General features: G+C 33.8%; 1 protein-coding gene across 1 annotated transcript; it reads left to right on the top strand.

Annotated features, from left to right (window-relative positions):
- Window positions 1-15611: 15611 nt before the first annotated feature.
- LOC133832884 (uncharacterized) lies at window positions 15612-19285 on the top strand. The gene is made up of 7 exons (XM_062263163.1): window positions 15612-15633; window positions 15723-15856; window positions 16609-16727; window positions 16846-17172; window positions 17267-17579; window positions 17665-17830; window positions 17959-19285. The coding sequence occupies exons 1-7, from the start codon at window positions 15612-15614 to the stop codon at window positions 18114-18116; spliced, it is 1239 nt and encodes a 412-aa protein (XP_062119147.1). The 3' UTR covers window positions 18117-19285.
- The last annotated feature ends 3551 nt before the right edge of the window (window positions 19286-22836 follow it).

Here is a 22836-nt window from a genome sequence, read left to right as displayed (position 1 = left end):
GGTCTTTCCTTTAAGCACGTGTGCATGACACCCCCAAATTCGAAAATGGTGTAACCTAGGTTTAAATTATTCTATAATTCTATGGGTGTCTTTTGGATAGACTTAGATGGAATAACATTTATTATGTATAGAGCACATTGAATCGGATAGCCCCAGAATGACAGTGGTAATGATGAGAAACTCATCATTGATCTAACCATATCTAATAACGTTATGTTCCGTCTTTCTGAAACACCATTTTGCTGTGGCGTTCCAGGTGATGTGATTTGGGATTGTATGCCATGCTCACACAGATGGTCCTTGAATTCAAAATCCAAGTACTCTCCTCCTCGATCAAATCAAAGAGCTTTTAGTGACTTACCTAATTGCTTTTTAGCTTCTGCTTGAAATTCTTTGAACTTTCCAAAAGTTTCAGATTTTCTTTGCATTAAGTATAGGTAACCATATCTTGAATAATAGTCAATAAAAGTGACGAAGTATTCATAACCTCCTCTTGCTTGTACATTAATTGGACTGCAAACATCCGTATGTACTAGCTGAAGTGGTTCTGTGGCTCTTGAACCTTTGGCAGAGAAAGGTCTCTTTGTCATTTTGCCTTCTAGACAGGATTCACAAATAGGGAGAGATCCAATAGATAGTTCTCTTAAAGGACCATCCTTTACAAGCCTATTTATTCTGTCTAGACCAATATGGCCCAATCTCAAGTGCCACAGATATGTATCACTATCGGAATCAGTCTTTTGTCGTTTAATAGATCTAGGATTGGCTATTTTAAATAATTCTGAATTATTAACAGATTTCTCTTTAGCTTGCAGTTTATAAAGCCCATCGATAGATTTTGCAGAACATATCTTAAAACCATATCTTGAAATAACAATCGAATTATTATTAAAAGATATTTTAAAATTTTGTTCATGCAACTTAGAAACAGAAATTAAGTTTCTAGAAAATCCAGGAATATAATAAACATTTTCTAAAACAAGAAATTTATTATTCTCAAATTCCAAACGGACTGTTCCAACTGCTGCTATATACCCTCATAGTCACCTCTCCATTAGCAAGCTTCCTCGTTGAACTAAGAATCGGAAGAGAAAAGCAGACATGGTTAGTGGCTCCTGATTCTACTATCCAAGATGAGGAATTATCTTCCACTAAACAAGCTTCTAACACAAGTAAATCAAATTTACCTGTATTTTTCCCTTTAAGGTCAGCGAGATACTTTGAACAGTTTCTCATCCAGTGACCATTTTCTCCACAATGAAAGCAAGTCCCTTTTGGGGTCTTCCTTTTTGAGGTTTTAGTGTTCTTGTTCTCTTTGCTTTTGGATGAATTTTTAGGCTTCACATATTAATGCAATGTTCAAGTTTGATTTCCATTTCATGTAGTTTTCACCAGTCAACTTTTCATTAGCAAGTAAAGAAGATACAAGATTTGAGCTAGACATAATTGCTGAAAATAAATAAATAAACAAAATGAATCTATGCATATACTAAATATTAGTTATTTTCGGAGTAGTAAACGTGATGCATGAATGCAACAAAAAACACATAAAAATAATTACTAATTCCACGATTAATTAATTTGAACATTAATGGACCAGCCTTAGGGTAGGTCAAACTAATTCCAAATTAATTTTGAGACAAGCTCTCAAATTTATAAGTTAAAACTTAAATCAATATTTATCTTTTAACTTATAAACAACCGCTTGTTTGGTCAAGAATAAACTAGTCCACTCGAAAGCCTAATGTACCTTGTGAGTGTAACCCATTATTTTAGATCAATGACTTAACTCAAGAGTGTTCCTTAGGGTCAATCAAACTTGAAATACATCATTAAATCCTATTCTTGAAAAAGAAGTTTGTCTTGAGAATAACACAGTCGGAAGCCTTCCTTTGGGGGACACAAGCAATGGTGCTGCGAGGCCCTCTCCATGTTACCTCGGTGCTAACTAATAATGGAGACCATGAGACTTATTGTCATAAATCCCTCTCCCACTCACTATTTTAGAACACGTGTTTTTTCAAAACATCCTATGCTTTTTAATTGATTGTAAATATAAAGTGATCTATTTTTACCAAATGATATTCTAATAATTACTAATCCAATTAAGCAAAAATTAAAATTATAGAACTATGCCCTCATTAGTTCAATTTTATTTTGCTATAATTACTAAGAATATCATTTATAATTTAATAAAACAATTTGATTAAATACTAGAAATCAAACAACTTTTTAAATCTATTTCCGCTCTTGAACTAGTTAAAAAACTAGATTTATTATTATATGGACCATCATATAATCACATAGGACAATCCTAAGGAATTTTTTCTACTCATATGAGATGCATGCACAATTTTAAACAAACATTCAAACAATGCATGATAGAGTATTAAACAATTTAATCACATTCAAACATTTAAATAAATAAATACTAGCTAAATAAATAAATGCGGGCCAGGTGTCTTGGGTATTTCTAGAAAAATTACAACACTTGCAAAAATATACACAAAAATGTAAGAAACTAAATAAGACCTAAATAGATCTCTATCTATTACTTAGGGCCTTCACAAGTAGTCTTGATCCATTAAGCCACTTATCCATTTAATTTTGAATTAAAATAACTTTTAATTATCTTAAACAAATTTTAAGAATAATTAACTTGGGTTTAATGCCCGATAAGTTATTAGGCCCAGATTTAAATTTGGGCTCATACAATTAATTCAAAATAAAACAAATTTTAATTATGGGTTAACTTAATTAAGCCCATAATTTAAATGGACAATTTATGGATGCAAGCCCTAGGGTTTAGAAACCCTAGGGGCGGCTGCTTATGGTGGCTCGGCATGGGGCATGCGGCTGGGGTGCTTGGGCTGCTGTTGGGTGCGGCACACAGGGGCGCACAGGAGTAGCAGCATCAGCTGGGCGTGCGGTAGACGCAGGGCCGTAGGGGAGCACGCTGGGCAGAGCCGTAGGGGCGCGGTCTGGGTGAGGCGCAGGGGCGCGCGCTGGGCTCGTGGCAGACGAAGGCCCAGGGGCGCGGGTACTCGGCTAGGCGAGGTGCGCAGGGTGCCTGGGCGGGCAGCACGCCGGGGCTGGGCACGCAGCAGTCTGGCTGGGTGAGGCTCGGGCTTCGGGGCTCGGAACCCGGGGCTCGGGCCTTCCAGAATTTTTCAAAGAATTTTAACGCTGAAAATTAAGATTACAAAAATTCCTATGCCCCAAAATGGCTTACATTTTTCATCTAGAATTTTAAGAACATTTCCTAAACCCAAAACACCATATAATTAACGACCCTTAAGAATAAACTATTATCATACATACATCCATCCATTCACATATATTACAATAACATAAGAATGCATATTATGCCCACATGGTAATTAATGTATGCAGAGATTAATGACTGCTCTGGTACCAATTGTTAGGAACGAGTTTCCTAATACGCAGCGGAATGGTGGTGTGGTTGGCCCAGTGTACAACAAAAATTTTGTAACATATTTAAACTACCTTTAAATATGCGAATCCATTAATATACATACATTAATCATAAGCAAGATAATAATAGAAATCATATCTCTTGAAGCCTATCAAGTGTCCTTGCTATCTTTTTGTATTTAGAACGATCTTCCTATCCAAGTCGCTCCCACGTACTCACACCAAGATCTTCCAAAGCGTTCTCTACACCTCAAGAAATGTGTGGGCACTTAGAGAATGAAGGATAGTTTATTTGTGATTCTACTTAATGTTCTCAACACATGAGATCAAGAGAATAGGCTTGAGAATTGGTTCTTTATTTTCAGGGAGAGAAAACTATCGTTCTACTTTCCACAGAGCGAATGTTCAGAGTTGTCTCACTCAGTTATCTGAATATTTTTTTGATTAGTCATACTTAAAAGAAAATATTCAAATTTTAAAAAATAAATCTGTAACCATTTTTACAATTTACTTTTTAATTAATTAATTATTCTATTAATGAAAAAATCCAAAAACCAATTTTTGAATATCCATTAATTAATTAAATAAATAAATAAAAATGAAAAACCCATCCCTGAAAATGCCCTACACGCCACACACAGTCAGCCTCCCTAATTTTAGGGATGTTGTTTTTTCAATTTTTATTTAATTATTTGTTCAAACTGTTTTGTGAGATAAGATCTAACAACCTGATAACTAATTCAAATTTGAATTCAAATTAATTATCTTTTTAATTAATTATCAAATATAATTAATTATTATTTGAATAAATATTAATCTTTTAAATTCAAATCCAATTTGAACTTATCAGATTATTATCTCCCACTCAAATAAAGATATTTAATTAATTCTACTAATTAATTAAATCCAAAATTTTCGAAAATAAATATTTAATTTATTATAATTTCAAAATTATAATTAATTAATTATTTAATTAAATTTTGAAATTAATTTAATTATTTAATATAATTTTGAAAATTATACAATAATTAAATATTAATTAATTTATTAAATACAACTAATTTTTAATTAATTAATTAATCACTATTATCATATAATTGCATATTTGGCCTGAAGAACAAATTTCTTCTTTAATATGTCTTTAAACTATTTTCCCTTCATATCAACTCTTACTTTGAACAGTGTTTATAGAGCCACTATGGGGACCTATGGACCTATAATTCCAAGCTCCAATAAATTTGAGATTATTAATTAAACTCTTTAATTAAATAATCTTAATTTATTAATCTCATGATTATTCTACTATAAATATGAGACTACACTCTTGTAATTATAGACATTTCATTTACTGAGTACTTTATAATCATAAAGCGTCCATTGATATAATCATTGCATATAACTTGACCCTCTAATAATGGTTCATAATTAATCGGAAATAAAATTACTGTTTTACCCTTTTAATTATCTCTTGTTTCCTTAAGTACCATCGACTCTACTAGTGAAGGTTAATTCATAACTAAATTATGAATTTGAGCTCAATAACCTTTCAGTCCCAAAAGTCAACCCTTAAGAGAACCATCATTCAATCTCTTGCAAGAAGGCATAGATTCCATATCTGTATACTATGTCCCTAGCCATCTACATTAATGAGTTCCCAAAACAAAAGTTTCTAGCCTGATCATTCTGACAGACCCTAAGAAGTGAATCAAAGAACTCATATAACATAAACAGGAGTTCATAGTAACTTCAGGATTAAGACTATTTGTATATGATCATCAGTTGATATATTTAATTAATACTTCTAAACGGTATTTAACTAAGTATTAATAAACATATCTGGTCCAGTTCTATATATTCTCTAATATATAAAGCACCTCCACTAAAGTGTCCTACCATACTAGTGATCCGGATCTAGATCACATGTATTCATAATACTAGTGGACCGTACTTGCAGTAATTAATCTAAAGATTCCACAACTTTATTTTACTGCGAACTATTCAAGTTCATTTATCTCAAACACAATCCTCCCGTACCAATACGTGTTTGAGATCACATAAACGAACTTATGAATTTTCCTGATATTTTCATAATATTATCACAGAATCATATAGTCCATAGAATATATGCATAACAAATTCAATTTATTTATTTATTTCATAAAACAATGTCTACTACATATGCTTTCAAGGCACATTTCCAACAGATATAACGTGTCGGCAAAAGTCATCTACCTTAATTTACACATGGGACTTTTGCCGGTGAGATAGGTGAACCTCCTCAGCAAAGGCCTCCCATGTTAATTGAGGTAGTTGGGTAAGACTTTTTCCTTCGAGCCACGACGCGCTGGGAAAAGTGTGTTACGTGCTGACAAAATTTTTCATTAAAAAAAATGCGTTGTTTTCATTTAGGGTTTTGGGGGACGACTTTTCCCATTGAGCATGATACTTTTTCCATGCAAGCCCGAACTCACCAGCAAAAGTATTAAGGATATCAAAGCCCCCAGACTACCTTCTCCCAGATTTTATTCTTCTTCTTCACTCTCTCCCTCTGTATTTTCTTCCCACCACTGCCCCTCCAACCTCCCCCTTGAGCCCCCCCACGCTGACTAGACTCGATCCCCCTACATGGACCTAGCCCACCCGAGACCCCCACACCCACCCGAGCCCCCCACACCAACCGCCGGCCCCTGAGTCCCCCACCGCAGCCACCACATAAAGGTATTTTTTGTTTTCTATTTTTATAATTTTTATTTAAAATATATAACACACTCTCTTTATGTGTCCTAAGCTCCTCCACCATTGGTGTAGTCCACTACTACTGCTGTCACTGTCTTGCTTTGGATTTGGAGATATCCCAAATTAAGAAGTGTGAAAAAGTATGTTTTTTTATTTTATTTTTTTTGTATGTAATTTATATAGTTTTTGTCTATGTGTTAGAAAAATATTAATATGTGTTAGAAATTTTGTATGTCTATGAATTTTTTGTAAATTTAAAATATAATTTTTTTTATGAGTATGTTGTGAATTTATGTGTTTGGTAGTCATAATTTAAAATAAGTGTAATTGATTAATTTGATATAAATATTTTTCTGTATTATAATGGATGTTCTAGGATTTTCTGAGTGTAGGATTTTTAAATTTTGGGAATGGTCATAATAAGTCATTATGCCGCCGAATTTTTTATGAAATTTAATTAAGTAAACTTTTAATTTTAATTTTTTTGTTATATCTATGTCAAAGTAATCAGAAACTAAAATTGTAATGAATATTATATAATTAAACTTAATTAGTGTTTTCTAATTACACTACTTCAAAAAAAGATTTTAAGGAATCTATTTGCGAGTCCTTAAAAAGTTTTTAGGACACCCTACTGCGAGTCATTAAAGTCATTGCCCTAAAAACTCAAGTTTTAAGAATACTCTTCGCGAATCCTAAAAACTAATCTTTAAGGACACTTCACGAGTCCTAAAATCTAAACTTTAGGGACTACCTTAGCGTGTCCTTAAAACTTCTTTTAAGGACACTCGTAGTGAGTCCTCATAATTGATAACGTGTCCTAACAATTATATTCTTTTAGGACGCACAATGAGTTTCCTTAAATATTATATATTTAAGTTTTTTAAAAATTTTAATTTATATTTAATTCTAATTAATTTGTGACTAATAAATTGTATATTAGATTTCTCAAATGTGTCTACCACAAAAAAAAAAATTATAATAATCATTGCGCTCTAAGAAAACGTAACAAACACAACTGTGCTTTTAAAAAAATGCAACTAAAATCTTCATTGTCATGCTCTAGCAAAATGTAATAACGATGTAGCCCATTCTTCTTAGAATTCATCAATTTCTTGGTACTATACAAAATAATAAGGATAACATATATGAAGGAAAAAAAATCTTTTGTTGCATTTGAAATGTATGAAGCATCTGTTGTTTCTCTATAACACCTCCTTCAACAGCCACCTTAGTTCCAACTCTCTCATTAATGCATCCCAACCACAATCGTATGAATTTGGCTTGTAAGCCTTTGATCTGTAATAAAAAATAAGAAATAAATAACTTGATTATTTAAAACTTCAAGTAAGATAAATTTAATAGAGAAAAAATAATGTTGTATCAAAGCAAGCTTATTCGCTGCAGTATTACAAATGTCAGACGTAAAGACACACATTTAGCAAATAATTGGCATATCATTGCCTTTCATATTGCTTGGATTGTTTTGTGCATCTTGTCATAACACTCAACTTGGCTTGCTTTTCTTTAGTTCAAAATCACATAGAGTTGAACTTGGTATAACACAAACCAACAATTTGAAAGAAAAAGAAAAATTGAAAGAACACTAATCTCATTTGTTAAAAGAATTCATAACAATAAATTGTACACTACCAAGCCACACCTGTAATATATACATGTTATTCCTAAATTTGTTCTAACAAGCATTTCATCAAACATATTTTATGCATATAGCAAAATCCTTCAGAAGCAGAGCACATAGAAAAAAATATTAGATGTCCCAATAGCACAACACCGCCATCTCAAAACGATTGATATTGTGTATCAATCAAGTGATGTAATATGTATATGTATATTTATATTTGCTATGCGGCTACAAAGGGTTTTTAAAGCAGAAAATAATAACAGCAAGTGCATTCCAAATACTTAATTGAATATTACCACTTTTTGTAACATTTCTAAATCAATGTAAGACTGTATACATGTTTCTTTAATGATCGTATTAGTACTTCTCAATTGTTATTCAGCCTTTTACATGGTCGTTCGATCATATACATCACAATTTGCAAACTATGCATAGACAATTGATATAGCAAAAGTATGCATTTGAGAAATACCAAATATAGCAAATAAATACGCATTTGAGAAATACCAAATATAGCAAATAAATACTATCCAAAACAATCAAATTTCATGTTGTGATTCTCAGTTTGTAAAAAGGCCTCAAATGTTGTTTATATGATCATCAAATACTACTTTTTTATCATTCTAAGATTCTGAAATAATGGTGACTTCTATTTTTCAAGTTAAAATAATATCTGTAATGTTGTGCACAATAAATTAGTAGTATTCAATTCAAGAATTCAGAATTTATAAAACTGAACAGAGAAATAAAGAAGTAAAAGCTTAGCAGAGAGTAAGAAGACACAATTACGTGGTTCGTCTCATTTGAATGAGCCTACATCCACGGAGAAACAGCTCCAAGGCTGGTACTATCTTCATTAATCAGAGCAATTACAATGGCAATAAATAATAGTAATGTTACAAGGAGTTTTAAAACTTGCAAGAACAAAAACTCACAAAAATTACAACTCTCTCTCTCTCTACTCAAAAGAACTCTGAAAAGGATTACATCTCTAGAGCTTAAGGGGCCAATATATATAGACTTGAGGATGAGGTTGATTATAACAGAATAAACTGCCTTAGTAAGACTGCTGCCAAACCGAGTGTGACATCTCACACAAATAATTTGATGTGTTAAAGTGACTAGACTATAATCACCACAAATCCATCTTAGTATAGTCACTTGAAGTTGTTGGAGGGATAGTACTAGGTGTTTCTCTATGCCTCACAAAGAGGCTATAACCATAATCTCCAATGTTTAGCAAGTCTGGCAGTGCCTAAACATAGATTGTGTGACACATTTCGTGAGTACATATCAGCTGGATTATGGTTAGTATTGATCTTCTTAACTTGAACTTCTTGGCTTGCTATAACATCCTTTATGAAGTGTAGCTTTATATCAATGTGTTTATATCTCTCATGAAACATAGGATTTCTCATTAAATATAGTGCACATTTGTTGTCACAATGTATAGTAATGTTGTCTGAATTGAATCCCAATTTTTTTTTATAGACCCTTTAACCATATAGCTTCCTTGATTGCTTACGTAGCTGCTATATACTCAACTTCTATAGATGATAATGCCACTACTTTCTGTAGATTTGCCTTCCAACTAACACATCAACCTTGGATTGTAAATACATAGCCCGTGAGTGACCTTCTAGTGTCAATGCACCCTGCATAATCTGAGTCTACATAACCCAAAACTTCATTCTAAGTTTTGAACTTGTTGCTGTAAGTGAGACCAACATTAAGTGTGCCTTTACCATATCTAAGAATCCATTTAACACTCCAATGCTCTTTTCCTGGATCTGAAACAAACTTGCTAACAATCACTACTACAAAAACATCCTTTTAGGACATTTTTTTAGGACACTCACATATATGCGAGTCCTAAAAACAGCTTCTGGACTTTTTAGGACTCGTAGAGCGAGTCCTAAAATCTTTGTGTGTCCTAAAAAAATTTGATTTTGGGTTTTTAAAAAACACCTCCTGGACTAGTCCTTAAAGAATCTTTTTAGGACACTCATTGCAAGTCCTAAAAACTTATGTGTTTCCTAAAAATTTGAATTTTAAAAAATCACAAATTCCCTCCAATCTCCTGGACTTTTTAGGACTCGCGTTGCGAGTCCTTAAAGAATATCTTTTAGGACTTGCAGAGCGAGTCCTAAAATCTCTGTGTGTCCTAAAAAAGTTTGATTTTTGGTTTTAAAAAGACACCTCCTGGACGTTTTATGACTCACGTTGAGAGTCCTTAAAGAATTTCTTTTAGGACTCGAACTAATGCGTGTCCTAAAATCAAATTAAAGTTTTGTAAATAACTAAATTAAAAGAAAACAAACCCACACTTATCAGCCCCCTCTTCTTTCTCTCTCCTCTCTCTCCTTCCCTCTTTCCCGTCTGAAAGTTTGCCGAGCCCGATCGCTGCCTTCCCCACCGCCACCAGAAACACGCGCCGGCCAGGGAGCTTCGGAGGCCACCGAAGCTTCGACCCCCGTGAGCTCGAGCCCCCACGCACCGCCTAAGACGGACAACAAAGAAGATCGGTTTTGGGTTTTCCCATAGTTTCCGACGTGATTTCGACCACCTTGGGTCGTTGTGGGTCGAGCCACCACCACTATCGTACTCAGCACTTTCATGCGAGCAAAACCCAACCAAGGATTGGGTTAGAAGTCACCAAATTTCATTTTTGGTGTTCGTCGGAATCTATGGAGTCCGAAACTTTTTACCTCCAATCCGGCCACCACATTCCGTTCCACGAAGAACCACCACCACCACGACATTCCCTGAACCTTAGGCTTCGAAAGCCAATCATTTTTTTCTTGAACCACCGTTGCGGGTGGCGGCGCCGCCACTGTTGCCGGAGCTCCGGCGGGAGCTTTGGCTACCAGTTTATTTTTTAAAAATTAATAATAAAACTTTTTAGGACTCGCATTGCGAGTCCTAAAAACATTCTTTTAGGACTCCCACATTCTTTTAGGACTCGCAATGAGAGTCCTAAAAAACCCCAGTTTTTTAAGGCTCTCAAATAGAGGATTCGCGCCCCGCGAGTCCTAAAAACCCTTTTTTGTAGTAGTGAATGCTCATAGCATATGCCAAATCTGGTCTAGTACAAACCATGACATACATCAGACTTTCGACCCTACTAGCACAAGGAACCATGTCCATGTAGCTTCTATCTAGTTCTGTTTTGGGTGCTTACTCTTTAGTAAGCTTGAAATTAGGAGCTAAAGGCATGGAGACAGATTTTTCCTTATCCATCTTGAACTTTTGAAGAACCTTTTGAAGATAACTCATCTAAGATAAAAAAAAAAATTGTCCCTGGTCTACCTGTTTATATCAATGTCGAGAATTCTTTTAGTTGTACTCAAGTCCTTCATGTCGAATTCAGAACTTAGCTAAAATTTTAGTTGATTTATTTCAGATTTATTCTTCCCAACCATCAGTATATCATCAACATAGAGCGAAAAATATATATGATTGTTAAAGTAAACACAAGGGTCATAGTAGCTTTTAGTGTAACCAATTTTCATCATAAACTCATCAAATCTTAAATTCCATTGCCCAGGAGCTTGTCTCAAACCATAGAGAGATTTTGGTAGTAAGCAGACCAGATTTTTATTGCAGCTTTCAAAGCCTTCTAGTTGTTTCATATAGATGGTTTCATCAAGATTTTCATGGAGGAAAGTTGTTTTAACATCCATTTGGTCCACCTCAAGATCAAATATGGCAGCCTTGGACATAATAGCTCTTATTGAAGCTTGTTTAACAACTGGTTGGAATATCTCATTGAAGTATACTCCTTCCTTCTATGTAAATCCCTTAGCCACTAATCTACACTACACCAAACACCTATTTCCATAACACAAGAAGATAAGACTATTTAAAAAGTATTATAGTAAGGATGGTTAAAAAGTGGTAAAGTCCAAAAACAAATGAAAAAAAGGCGGCACCTTTAGGAACTCCCGCTAAATTGAAATAGCAAGCTTTTGGTCTAACTATAATATAGTCTCTCTACTTTTTTCACATGTAAAATAAAATAAAATAAAGAAGAAAGAAACCTTTCTCCCTCTCTCTATATCCTCTCTTTATAGCAAGGTTTGGGTTTTCAGGGAAGGAGATACCAGATCTTCTTTCCCTGTTTTAATACATATTTTCTTTGCTATAAACCCTCGTATAAGGTAATTTCTTTTTCCACTGAACTAAAAATTTTATTTATTTATTTTTCTGGTTTGCTTATTATTATTATTATTATTATTATTATTATTTGTTGGAGTTTCGCTGTATGTGAGATCGATATTTGATTTTTTTCTTTTATTTTATTTTTAATTTTTTTGGTTGGTTCCCTTCAGGTTCAAGAAACAAGATGTGCATTTTTTTGTGAAGGCTAGGCGCTGGCTCTGGGATATTTTTGGGACTTTAGGGCGGTTGAAAATGGAGGGTTGACATTGGCTCTTTGTTTGGGTGAATCAGGGTTCGATTTCTTTTGGGTTTTTCTTTTTGGGTAGGAGGGTTTGGTTGAGATGGGAAGCGCTGGTGAGACCAGTAACAAGGGCATTGACCCGTCGGTAGGCGGGTTGGTTTGGGTCCGCCGCAGAAACGGGTCATGGTGGCCCAATAGGATAATGGGTCTTGATGAGTTGTCTGAGAGTTGCTTAGTTTCACCGAGATCGGGTACCCCTGTAAAGCTTCTGGGTCGCGAGGACGCAAGCGTGTAAGTGCTCTCATCTTTTTGATTTTTAGTTGGGTTCGTTTTCTCTCATTTTTTCTGCTATGCCTGAACGACGACGGCAGGGTCTCGGGAATGGTGGTCGACGGCAGGGGCTTTGTCATGTGTCAAGTTTTAGCTTTGCTATTTGCTATGCTATATGTTATTTTTGTATGTTAAGTTACTATCTTATTTTTGGAAGACTTATCCCCCTTTTTTTTTCTCTGTCTCTTTTCCTTTTGCTCAGTCTTTATAAGGCTCCATGCAATGGTTTGAAGGAAATCTTGTGTAGAAGCTGTTGTCTCCTAATAAAAGGTGCAATTCATTCTATTGTTCTTTATGTTTTATTCTATTATAAATATTTTATTACGGGTGACTTGCTAATGTTGTTAAATGTGTGATCGTACAAGTTAGAATTTTTCTTGTTCCTTTGCATAATACATAGGGTTAAATGATAGGCTCTATGGAGCATATTAGGCTCTATAGTTATTTGTGCTGTTTTTTAGTTTTTTCTACTGTTATTTAAATCTATTAAATAATTTGTGCCAAATTCTGCATTGGCTTGTTTTGCTTGCTGAAACTAGTTTAATATGTTTGCTATATCTTTATATGCTTGCTATCGTAACTTTTATGTTGCTGACTATTATTGTAATATGCTTGTTGTCTATATATGTATATAAGAAACTAGTTTTATGGCTCTTTTGCAGATTTAAACTTTGTTTATTGTTTTATTGCGATAAGCTTTGGAGAGATAATAGATAATATGTGAAACTTGATGTAATGCTTGTACTCTTTTGAATCTTTTCTTGTTCTATATATTTTCCCTAGTTTTCTTTGTTATTCTTTGGATTTAGCCGATACAAATGGTGAATCCTTGTGTTGTCCTTATTGACACTTTGCAAATAATAGCTTAAAAGTTGCTTTTTCTCTTTTGGATAATTATCTATCAGCACTGGTAGATAATTTTGGGTTATGATGAATCTACACTACATATATATAATATGGCCAAATGTGTTAAGTACTTCTGTTATGAATACTAAAAAGTATGCTATGTACTCTTGCTACCATTTTTTAAAAATGTGTTGAAAGTCGTGATTGAGATCTTAATTTTGGTCTGGTTTTTGGTTGGTTCTCAGTTTGTAAAAAAATAATTTTGCCTCTAAATTAGGAATCATTGGCAACATATTAATACCTTCAAGTTCATGATAATTTTCCCTTTTTCAAGTTATGTAATGGATCTTCATCTTCATCATTGATAAGTTACTATATTTTTCTTTACTGACGAATTAATATGATGATTTTTGCTAGAATAATTAGTGAAGTGTGACGCAGATCTTTCATCTCAGATTGGTTAAGTTGAAAGCACTAATCTCTTAACTAAAAAAAAGCTTGGCCGATTTCTTCTTGGCGAGGTATTCAGAATCTGAAAAATTATTGATTGATACTTTCTTGTTGTGAAGGTAGTAAATAGTGGTTTAATAAGCATGCAATGACAGTCATATAGTGTTAGTAATTGATTTGGTTTCTATTTATGTTAGTCAGTAAATTTAGTAGCAAATACCCTGAATCAGATACCCTGAGATGTGGATATCTTGTGAAATGAGATTGATAGTATCTAGGACGCTAAGAAGCATCTGCTAAAGCTTTTATTAACTTTTTATGTACTAAGGAAGGGTTATGTAGAAAATTTTATTTATTAGATTCAGCATGCCTATTTACTTGAAATAGAAAAATTAATATGAAAAACTCAATGTAAAGTTAAAAAAGAGTTGAGGTTCAACCAATCATTTTGTTTACAAGAGAGCATAAACATTTATTTTTGTAATGGGTTTTGTGGATTAAGTTGGGATCAGATTGTATACTAGTTTTTTGTAATGAATCCACTTGTGCTTGTTTGTTTTTATTGAATAGCCGTTACCACTAGTTTTCTGAGGCCATAATTTTATGAATTCAAGGGTGAAAAGTGGAAGCTTTCCAATAAGATAACAATATATGTATATATTGTTAGACAATGTAATATTACATGATTAGTTTTCTATTTCTGGTTTGTTAGTTTTGTTAGCTTCAGTTGTATTCAGTTAGACTGTTACAACTTCCATCTATTTATATGTTGTGTATTGCTACTGTTGTAAAGTTCTATATATAAATAAGATTTGCCTGAGTCTCAAAATCTTCTTTAGAGCTACTTTTTCTCCATTTACATTCTTGAATTAACTGCTATCACCCTATGCTAATTTTCCTGGTTTGCTTTTCTTTTATCTTATCCACCCATGGGCATTTTGAGTTTTTGAGTTTTTTCACCTTTTTTTTTTTATCGAAAAAAGGAGTATATTAAAAACACATAAATAAATTACAACTGCCAGATTTGAAACACCAACAAACTCAAAACAGAGACTAAAATACAAGCCAAATCATAAACTCCTAACCAACTCAGCAATTGATCTATTCTTAGCCAAACACTGTTGACTCAAACAGCCAAAAAATCTAGCTTTCAAACTCAAACTTATCATTTTAACTAAACTTATCATTGCACCAGATGCCATAAAAGGCCACCCTCCAATCAAATAAGAATTGTTTTTTTAGGTTCCCCATATAAACATATACATATATTAAACTATATATATCCAGAACAATCCAGCTGGAATGAAGAACTCACTTTCTCCCTCAAAGAACCTAATGAAAATTTGAATTTGGTAAGTTCCCAAGATTTTGAATTTGTAGCTATCCAAATCTGCCACATAGTTTCAATTTCAAGATATAATTTAGTTTGGACCTTATCTCTGCTATGTTAAATCCTGAAATTGTATTTTGTATAGCCATTCTGAATTAGCATATTGTTCAAATCTTTACATAACTATGTTTTAGATGGACGTCAATTGTGTACAAACTTATTTTTCTTGCGTTCATTAGTCTGAACTTGAAGTATTACAACTTTCTAATTGATAGCACAGCTCCAAAACCTTTATTTATTGTCCCTATATTCTTTTCTCACTGAATAGTGGAGCTTCAGCTCTAACTTGTGAGTTTATGTAGCAAATGTTTCACCTTTTCCTTCCTCAAGCCAATTATTGGCTTTTGTAGCAAGTCTTTTGTGAGTTTATGTAGCAAATGTTTCACATAATTAAGACTAGTATGTTATATGACCAAAGTGCTTTCTCCCCTTAGGAAGTGTTTGATAAAGACCTCTTGAAGACAGATGACAAAATGGGACATGCACAGCCGAAGGGCTCAACGAAGGTAGGCAGGCTCTTCTTGATATGCTAAAGAAGGCTGAGAGGGAGAGGAAAATGGAGCTTCAAGTGTTGTTGGAGCACAGAGCTGTAACAAATTTTCCTCATCGCAACCACATTCAGGTCTGTTGCTAGAAGTTCATTTCTATAAGAACAAGTAGATCATCATTATATCTAATATTGTAACTGTTGTCTAATATTAAATATATGTATAATATTTTGGTGAAAGTGGTTATATTTTTGCATTGATAGACATTAGGGTGTGATCATTCAAAGATTTGAAGTTGTTGAGCCCCAAAAATTTGGGAGAGAGAAATTTAGCTGTGGATTCTGGTTAATACAAAATTAACAAGTTAACTCATGCCTATAAAACTACATATTAGAACATTTTTAGGAAGTACCAGATGTAAAATAAAATAAAAATGCTAAATGCCTAGATTGATGAAGTAATTTCCCCTCAAAAAAGAAAAAAATAAAAAAGGCCTTTGTAAGTTGTAACCCACGTGGGGTAGGTATAGTTGGCAAGTCCACAGTGTTCTGTGGTTCCATTTCTTATGGGGCTACTTAAAATTTGCTGTACCTTTTTGTCTCCCAAAGATTGTGGGATTCAGCAAGAAGATCTAATAATGAGGAGAAATTATTTTTTGATAGTTTGTGGCCCCCTTAAAAAACATGCTTGAGTTCTTCTCAGTTACAATTAGTCAATAAAACTGACACCCTTAAATTGTGTTACTATTATATATCATTTTTTTTGCTGATATGATAATTGTGTGGTTGAGCTGTGCTTAAATCTTGAATTCAATATTTACTTCGAGGTGTTGTTAAAACTTTTCCAGTGTTGCTAATGATTTAATTCTTTACTTTTATTTTCTCAGTCATTACTAAGAGGTTGGTTCTTGCGTAATGGAAGTATGGATGAGAATGAGAGGCCCCCTTCTGTTGCTGAAAGTGAATTAGGCTTATTGAGGCAAAGGCATACAGTCTCCGGTCTAAGGTATTTTCTAATTCAGAGCTCAATAACTTTATTTTTATTATTTTTTCTTGAATAAATATATAGTATAAGATATGAATGGTTTTTGCTCAAACATTTTGGATCCTTTTCTTTCAATTAGGGAAGAGTTCTCCAGACTGGATAATTCTGTTTATGCTCAAGCAAGCAACAGTCTTTCTGATACATCTAACAAGGATAATATTTCAAATCGAAATGGAGAACCTCAAGAAAATAACTTATATGAAGTCAGAGATGATATTTGCGAACAATCAGAACTTAATTATGAAGCGAGTGAAGATCAAGAACATGACAGCCATGGAATATTGGATGGTCGAAGTGAGTTTGGAGGCAATGCCGTTGAAGATATAGACTCACGGGAATCAAATGCTCATATTATAGAAGGATGGCTGGAACAAGTGCCAGATAATGTGGTAAGACAGTGGCAATGGTATGGAAAATTTTTGGCCAGGTCTTCTGCATTAATCTTTGTAGATGTGTGATTTATTTATTTATTTTTGTGGATTCTTTTTCTTCATTTTCAGGAGAAGAGTATCTAATCTACTTCACAGTGGCTTTCGCGAGAGTCTTGACCAGTTGATACAATCATATGTGGAAAGGAAAAGCCATGCCGCTGTAGACTGGGAGCTGGATGGTTCATCACCATCACCTGCATCTATCGAACAAGATCTCGATCAAGAAATTCCAAATCAGAGTGAGGTTCAAGAGGATGCTGTTGTTAAAACACCTTCTGTTGCTCCACCCTCACACCCAATTCCTCCTCCTCCCCCAATGTGGGACCAGAGGCCACACCGTGATACGTGGACACAACATGACATGCATCAACGATTTAGAATTGTATGTGTATGTCTCTTCGACACTTCTTGGATTTTGGTTCTTTTACATATGATGTTTATGTTGCTAATCTTTTTTTCCTATATAGGAGTGGGAAATCATCAATGACATAAGGATTGACATGGCTAGACTACAACAGAGGATGAATAACTTGCAAAGAATGATGGAAACTTGCATGGACATGCAACTTGAGTTGCAGCGCTCAATAAGGCAAGAAGTCTCTGCTGCCCTGAATAGGCCAGCTTGTTCACAAGGTACACCAACAAATTTAGATCGAGTTTTGCTTATAATTAATTTGGAAATAAGATGTTTTTTCCATTAAGATTAACATATAATTTGAAAGGACAATAATCATATAAATCGTTCGCAGCTGCTCCAGCAGAGTTGTGTGAGGGTGAGGGTGAGGGTGGTTTGGCCGAGGATGACACCAAGTGGGATCATGTTAGAAAAGGAATGTGCTGTATATGTTCTAATACCAATATTGACTCTTTACTGTATAGGTTGGTAGAGATCTCATGCTTTTTTTTTTTTCTATTTTGATAATTATATAGCTTGTTCTAATCAAAGGCTATAATGGATTTAATTTTTAGTACCTGGAAATGATTGTCTTTGAAGATACAGATATTTTGATGATGTCTTTTAGTTTTCTATTTGTATTTTCCAGAGTTTGTCTAGATATGTTGTTTAAATTATTTTCTATTTTTTTCTTTCTTATTTTGTTTTTGGTACTAAGATGTGATTAGTTTCCTCTGCTTATAAGGTTTTTCTAATGTTGTTCTACATTTTTTTGGACCCAAGCATGTGCTTTGTAGTAGGTTAGCTTAAATAGGCTTCATCTTCTTTTATGATTTTTTTTTGAAGAAATCTTCAATGTCAGTGATATGTGAAATTAGAGTTGTTTTGTTTAAACGTGATATTAGACTTGTTTTACTATTCTTGCATGTCTTATTGTTCATTCTATCCAATAGGGTAGCTGGATGCCTAATTGCCGAACCAATAGAGAAGGCATTCAAAGTCATCTCAAATTCAGCAGTCAATGATGCTATTAACACAAAAGAAAAAATAACCAAACCAACCATCCTCCAATTTGGGGATATTAGTTTTCAGAGGGAGACAGTGAAAAGATCTCATTCTGCTAGTAATACTAACCTGTTGGATGGAGACCTTGGTAGCGCAGTTGTTTGCGAGGAGGTAGCAGTGCCGACTGTCTGTGGCATTAGAGCAATTTTGGTGTCTCCTGTCAACAGAAGAAAATGAATAGCCACTCAGTTGCTAGATGAAGTGAGGTAATTCTCTTATGTTTAAGATATTCACTTTGGCAAGTGATGACCAATATATGATTTTTTGTAATTTTTATTTGTACGAGTGCCAAATCTTTGTTTGAGAGAGAGAGAGAGAGCGATAGAGAGAGAAACTTTACTTTTGATGTTCTTCAACTTGTGTCATTTTGATGTTCTGAAGTTTGCACTTACATTATCTTGTGTATAGTTTTCCTTGTATTGAATTTCTTCTGCTAGAGCAACCTAATGAGCAGCAGTTTCTAAATGCTAATACAGTACTTGTCTAAGAGTTTTTAGCTGTTGAAATGCAGCTATCACTCAATACCAGTTGTGTTCTCTAAGGCAAAGGGATCATGTATATGGGATCCTGAAGGCAAATGGTATCTAGACTTTCTCTCTACTTATTCTGCAGTTAATCAGGTAGAAAATGTTGGGAAATTTTGCTTTCATATATATATATATTTGTTACTTGATCACTGAATTTGTTTCTATCTGAGCCACTGCTGCAGCTTTTTATCTATTCATATTTCAATGTTCTTTCTTTTTTTCTTTTCAATGATTTTCCATTTTCCAACTTGCTTATTACTGTGACGATTGCTCTTTTTTCTCTATCTCAAGGAAATGCAAATTCATAGAAGATGTAAGGCAGGAAATTTACTGATATTCATTAACAATTGGTATTTTGAACTCCTACACAAGTACTTTTTAATGAACATGCATTATTTATTTCTCATTTCAAGTGCTGCTGCCTCTTCAATGTCTGCACTAAAGCAGCCAACCGTTCGAGTTCAAGCTATCATTGCTAAAGGTGTACCGAGTCAGATGCTAAGCAATTGATTGTGGCTATCATTGCATTATTTTCTTATTATCGAGTTGTGGCTATCATTGCATTATTTGCTTCTGAAAATTTGAGAAACTTCATGTTGCAGAAACTATTATTACTAAAGAATTATGTCAACATGTAATAAGAAGAATCACTATAACATATCTGTTGTGTATGTCTCACAATGTGGTTATCTAGGCTATCAAAAAGTGGTTAAAACAGCTAGTGACCATAACTGTTTTAACAAGATTCCTCAAGTTCACTTACTTTGGTTCAGCTGTAGAGTTAGTTAAGTTGATTTTTTAGTTTTGTTTTCGGGTTGGTTCTTTTGTATTTTGGTGCACGTATATAAGTGAACCTTGCATCATTATTTATGTACACAGATTTAGAGAGCACTAAGAGAAAAAGAAGAGAGAAAGAGAGAGTTCAGTGAGTTGTAGAGGTTGGAGTTAAAGAGAGAGAATTATTTATGTACACTGTTGTTGATGACAGTGTTGAATGTTTTAAACTAATTTGTGGATTGTTAATACAATGTTGAGTGTTCTTACTTTTTTTTATTTGAAAATCAAGTTCGTTTGATGATGCTAGTATATATTAGAAAGCTAATTTTAATTATATAAAAAAAAATTAAAATATAATAGAATAAATTAGTGTTATATAAATAAAATATATAATGAGAATTTAAACATATCTAAATATAACAATAATACGAAAATTGAGTTATAATATCTATTACAATAACACTTTTTATGCAAAGAATTATGTTAGGCAAACTTCATTATATAACACAAATAATGTGTTATACTAAAGTGTAGTATAACACAAAAAATGTGTTATACTAAAGTGTAGTATAACACAAAAAAAGTGTTATACTAAAGTGTAGTATTACACAAAAAAAATGTTATATAATCGACTATAAAGAACATAATTAAACACTTATCTATATATTAAAATAACACAAAAATTGTGTTATCGTTGACAGTACAATAACACATCTGTATAACTGATAAAGTGTTATGTAAAGTACCCTGACCTACGATAACATAGTCGGTCTTCACACATCAGAAAGTGTTATCGTATGTTTTGATAACATATTTTCGGTGTTATTAAAAACATTTTTTCTTGTAGTAGCCTTATATCTTGTACTATAAACACCTGTTAGTCTCTCTATCTTTCGAAAAATCCATTTACAACCAACTACTTTATGGTTTTCTGGTTTGTCTACAAGAGTCAAAGTATGGTTCTTCTGTAGAGACATCATATCTTCTTGAATACCCTGAATCCATGATGCATTTTCCTTGCTATTTATGGCTTCTTGATTGTTAGATGGTTCTGATTTTTCAATTTCTCTTCTTGTAGTGAGAACAAATGATGTGAAATCTACAAAGCCAAGTCGATCAGGTGCTTTAATTTCCCTCTATTCTCTGTCTCTAGCTAGTTCGTATCTGTCTGTACTTTCTTGAGTATCTTTAGCTTCAATTTCAGTTACTTGCAGGTGTTCTTGAGCTTGATTTTCATTTTTCTTATTTACTTCAACTTCTAACTGATCTGATCTTCTCACACTCTATGTCTCAGATTTGGTTTCTGCCTTCATAGCCATTTCGTTCTCCTTAAATACCACATCTCTGCTGATTATACAACTTTTGAATACTGGTTCTAAGCACCAAAGTTTGTACCCTTTAACCCCTTCGAGAAAGCCAAGGAACATAAACTTGATAGCTCTTGGTTGTAGCTTATCTTGTCTAATATGAGCATAGGTTGTGCATCCAAATATTTTGAGATGATCAAGGTTTGGTATGTGGCTTGTCCACTTTTCTTGAGGGGTAATAAAGTTGATGGCAGCAGATGGACATCTATTTATTAGATAGCAAGATGTTGTAACATCTTCTCCAAAAAAATTCTTCTCTAGACCAGCTCCCTTTAACATACATCTCACTCTCTTCAATAGTTTTATATGCATCCTTTTGGCTAGGCCATTTTGTTGAGGGGCTTTAAGGACTGTAAGATGTCTTCTAATTGCTTCTTTTCTGCAAAACTCAGCAAACTCATTTGAGCAAAATTCAAGTCCATTGTCTGTTCTTAGCTATTTTATCTTCTTGCCTCTTTGATTCTCAATAATCTTCTTCCAAGTTACAAAAGTCTTAAAGGCTTCATATTTTGTTTTCAACAAGAAAACCCATACATTCCTTGAATAATAATCTATAATGCTAAGAAAAGAATTTGCACCACCTACAGGTGAAAACTTAGAAGCACCCCATAAGTCTCAATGAATATAGTTGAGAGGTTCATTAGTTGTGTGAACACTTGTGCCAAACTTAACTCTGCAGCATTTTCCATAAACACAATCCTCACAAAACTCAAGCTTTTCATCTACTTTGCCTTTGAGAATACCTTGTTTTTCCAGCTCTCAAAATCCTCTTTCACTCATATGGCTTAATCTGAGATGCCATAGCTTTGTAATGTTCTTGTATTCTGCATTAGAAACACTTGAAGCTGAACCAGTGACTGTCTTGCCATTTAGAAAATATAGACCATTTCTTAATTCTCTTTTCACAACAACTAGAGAGCCATTGACAACCTTGAGTGTCTTGTCATCGATTTTGATAGTGCATCCTCTTGGTGCGAGTTCCCCTATAGAGAGTAAGTTCCTCTTAAGATCTTGTACAAATCTCACATTTTGAACAACCCTCTGAACACCATCTTGAAGATTGAAGGTCACTGAACCGATTCTATGAACTGTGCAAGCCTTATTGTCACAAAGTAATATTGTACCTCCTAATTTTTCTACAAGATTGTAGAACAAATGTTTATTTGGGCACATATGGAATGAGCACCCTGAGTCTAAAATTCACTCTTGACTTGAATCAACATTTTAACAACCAAAGCATTAGCTGAATCATAGCCGTCAGAAGAGACACTAACCTCTCATTTTTCCTTGTTGTTGTTGTTTTCACGATTGAGTTTGGCTTTCAAAGCTTAGCATCCATCTCTGAATTTCCCTCTTTCTGACAATAGTAACACTTCTTCCCAGTTAGGTTTCTTGACTTCGATCTTGATCTATGATTTCCTTTTCCCTGGTTCTTGAAACCTTTGTGATCTCTCCTTTCAGATCTGCCCTTGATGAACAAGCCTTCACCACTCATTTCTGCCTTGACCT

This window comes from Humulus lupulus, chromosome 4 (genome assembly GCF_963169125.1).
Source record: "Humulus lupulus chromosome 4, drHumLupu1.1, whole genome shotgun sequence".
Classification (NCBI taxonomy): Eukaryota; Viridiplantae; Streptophyta; class Magnoliopsida; order Rosales; family Cannabaceae; genus Humulus; species Humulus lupulus.
Note: the sequence above shows the minus strand (reverse complement) of the source record. Positions and strands in the feature narration are given on the sequence as shown.

What these genes read in the sequence shown, in the direction of transcription:
- LOC133832884 (XM_062263163.1), top strand. Translation starts at nt 15,612, where the DNA reads ATGTTTCACATAATTAAGACTA. An exon ending in GTTTCACATAATTAAGACTA is followed by an intron (nt 15,634 to 15,722) that starts GTATGTTATATG and finishes GGACATGCACAG; the next exon opens with CCGAAGGGCTCAACGAAGGT. An exon ending in CATACAGTCTCCGGTCTAAG is followed by an intron (nt 16,728 to 16,845) that starts GTATTTTCTAAT and finishes TCTTTCAATTAG; the next exon opens with GGAAGAGTTCTCCAGACTGG.